The sequence below is a fragment of the Humulus lupulus genome, chromosome X (genome assembly GCF_963169125.1).
Source record: "Humulus lupulus chromosome X, drHumLupu1.1, whole genome shotgun sequence".
Taxonomy (NCBI): domain Eukaryota; kingdom Viridiplantae; phylum Streptophyta; class Magnoliopsida; order Rosales; family Cannabaceae; genus Humulus; species Humulus lupulus.
In genome coordinates, this window is record NC_084802.1 from 238,768,619 (window position 1) to 238,771,852 (window position 3,234).

The window sequence follows — 3,234 nt, forward strand, 5'->3', positions numbered from 1 at the left end:
CTCACTCTCATCTCGTCTCTCCGCCCTCTCCGCCTCACGAATTCTCACTCTCGTCTCATCTCTCCACCTCACGAAGTATCCGTCTCTCACTCTCGTCTCGTCTCTCCGCCTCACGAAGTCTTCTCAACTCATCTCTGCCTCACGAAGACATGCTCCAGAGTGGAGCTCTTTCTCCACCTCACGAAGTCACGCTCCAGAGTGGAGCTTCTCTGCCTCACGAGTTCTTTCTCTACCTCAAGAAGTCACGCCTTCCAGAGATCTATCTCTGCCTCACGCCCACTATCTCAGGTTCATTTCTCTCCTTGGCTTACATCTTTTTTAAGGAACGATACCATATGATTCATCCCTCTGCCCTCAAATTTGCAGCCCTTTGGTTCCTGCTCTCCGTGGGTGAGGAGTCTGTGTTCACAGGTGCTATCTTACATTGGGGTCATCTGTCGTGCCATTTTTCTGGGCCATTGGGTTCATGTGAGGTGGCGTGGTAAAGGGTTTCTTTTTCTCAATCATCTCATATGTTTTATTTAAGAAGCTAGGTCAGTTGGGAGTCTCAGAAGTGAGCGATTAGCCAATCTGATTGGGTGTTGCTGCGAAGGAGATGAGAGGTTGCTGGTGGCCGATTTTATGCCCCATGAAACTCTCGCTAAGCATCTTTTTCACTGTAAGTTACTTTATTTCTTTATATATATATATTTATATGTATATGTTTGTACATACTTCCGTTTCATTTCCTTTTTATGGGTGATAATTTATTAAATAAAGCTAAAATAACTGAAAGTGAAGCTGGGAAGATGTATTTGGTTATTGTTTGGCTGAAAAATGCATTGTAGTTTTTTGACTTGTTCAAAATGACTAAGACTAAATAAAATTGATGTTTCATTCAAGATCTTTGTTATTAAAAGGTTTTTCATGGGACTTAAAAGTGAAATATTGGTATTTAATTGCCTTGATTGCCCAAGTACTTGCTTGTTTATCATTTTGGAAGTGCTATTGATGGAAAGTAGTGCTTATGAATTGATATTTCTTCTCTCAAATAAACCTCTAATGTTCATTCATGACTCAATTGAATTGAATTTAGCTAAGAATAATTTTGTGATTTTTTTTGGATAGTTTGTTTCTTATGATTGCACTGTTATAGGGGATGCTCAACCAGTGAAATGGGCCATGAGATTAAGGGTGGCTTTGCATCTGACACAAGCTCTGGAGTACTGTAGCAGCAAAGGGCGTGCATTGTATCACGATCTCAATGCCTACAGGGTTTTATTTGATCAGGTAACAATGGTTTCTTTGATATATAGTTTTTATTTTTATTTAACACTTTTAATTAAAATAATTTACTATTGAGTTGGCTGTGATCAATTATCAGGATGGCAATCCCAGACTATCCTGCTTTGGCCTCATGAAGAATAGCAGGGACGGCAAGAGTTACGGTACAAACTTAGCATTCACTCCTCCGGAGTACCTGAGAACTAGTATTTTTGTTTGCTTGAATAAGTGAAATAATGTGTTCTTTTAATGTGGATTATCATTGAACGGGCATCACTATGTTAGATATTTGCAACTGAAGAGCCATTTCTTCATGACTTTAGTAATGGAAATTCCAAGAAAAATTGTGTTGATGGAAAAAGCATTGCTGTACTATTTTCCTCATGATATCTTTGGCTGACGAGTATAAAATATTTTTTTTACGAAGCTGAGAGAATTTAGTCTGGTAGCAATATGATATATACATGATACGATTCAATTCTTTGTTGACAGGTAGAGTGACACCAGAAAGTGTGGTTTACAGCTTTGGAATGTTGTTCCTGGATCTTCTGAGTGGAAAACATATACCCCTAGTCATGTGAGTTCACACTTTATTCTTACTACTACTAGTAAATATATGTACATCAGTTCATAAGCACATATCTCTGGATTTAACTGGATAATAAGTTGGATCAATATTGTTGGTTTATATTTTTTGCAGGCACTTGATCTAATTCGTGGCAAGAATTTTTTGATGCTTATGGATTCTGCTCTAGAGGGTAATTTTTCAAATGATGATGGAACTGAACTTGTGCGTTTAGCTTCCCACTGTTTGCAGTATGAAGCACGTGAGAGACCAAATGCAAAGTCTCTTGTCACTTCTTTCATGTCTCTTCAGAAAGAAACAGAGGTGTGTACTCTGCTTGATCCTTTCATTTTTATGTTTAGTAAATTTGTTCTTCTATTTTATTAGTTATCTTTTTGCCTGAAATACTATTTTTTGCACACTACCTTTATGTATTTTTTTGTAATGATGAAATGGAGATCATTGGCACTTGTCTAATTGAGGATACAACCAAATTGGATTGTGAGATTTTGGCCATTTGATAATTGAAAATTTGCTTCCATATGCAAGCAAATTGTGAAATTATTGAAACCTGCCATTCTCATTTGATAATGACCAAGTGCTTATCTCCAATTACTCAACATGGTATGTACTCAACTCAGTTTTTTCTTTTGTTTCTTAGTCATTGAGTTAATATAATATATGGCTTCAGTGTATTCTAGTTTCTTGCTTGACCTTTTATTTTCTTGAGTTCTTTTATTCCTTCCAGCTTTTCCTCTATTCTGAAGTTGTTTTTGAACTAAGAGAGATGAGTAGGTATTTAGCAACTTTATTTTATAATTTAATTTATATTAATAACAAGGATGGAAGGAATCCATTGAGCATTTCTGTGGCTGCCTAGTAATAATTTTATAGAATAGGTCTATATCTATATGCAAATTTATATTATTTAGGCTTCTTTCTTTGATACTTTTGATAATTAATATGGTTTTTTAAGAGTTACTATAAGCACTTAACAATTTGTGATTCTGACAATGTTTTGGTAAAAGATGAAAGTATCTTTAGAATGGGTCCATTATTAAGAGTTGATCATTTATGCGTTAATTTCATCTAATATAAATATTCAACTGATTGCTTTTTGACATAGTGGTTATATAATATTTTGTATTGATTGCTTTTAGCCAGGTCTTAATGAGAAATTAAAATGCATGAAGCAACATGCTTTTAGATCAGTTCACTTAATATTATTGACTTCGATTTAAAAGGAATAATTTCTTTTTTCTTATTATTTTTAAAATAGATTTTGGGAGATGAAAAGAGTGGAAATGGATTATGCAAACAATGATATTCTTGGAAAAGCAGTTGAGAAGAGTCTTAGTAGCATTCTAGCAAGTGAGTTTTATTTAAAGATGAGTGTTAGATTAAAA

General features: G+C 34.9%; 1 protein-coding gene across 1 annotated transcript; it reads left to right on the top strand.

Moving 5' to 3' along the window:
* The first annotated feature begins 335 nt into the window (after window positions 1-335).
* Window positions 336-2,371, top strand: LOC133806883 (serine/threonine-protein kinase BSK5-like). Its single transcript, XM_062244980.1, has 6 exons — window positions 336-411; window positions 530-658; window positions 1,136-1,269; window positions 1,364-1,469; window positions 1,756-1,835; window positions 1,964-2,371. Exons 1-6 carry the CDS (start codon window positions 336-338, stop codon window positions 2,213-2,215), a joined length of 777 nt encoding a protein of 258 aa, XP_062100964.1. The 3' UTR covers window positions 2,216-2,371.
* The last annotated feature ends 863 nt before the right edge of the window (window positions 2,372-3,234 follow it).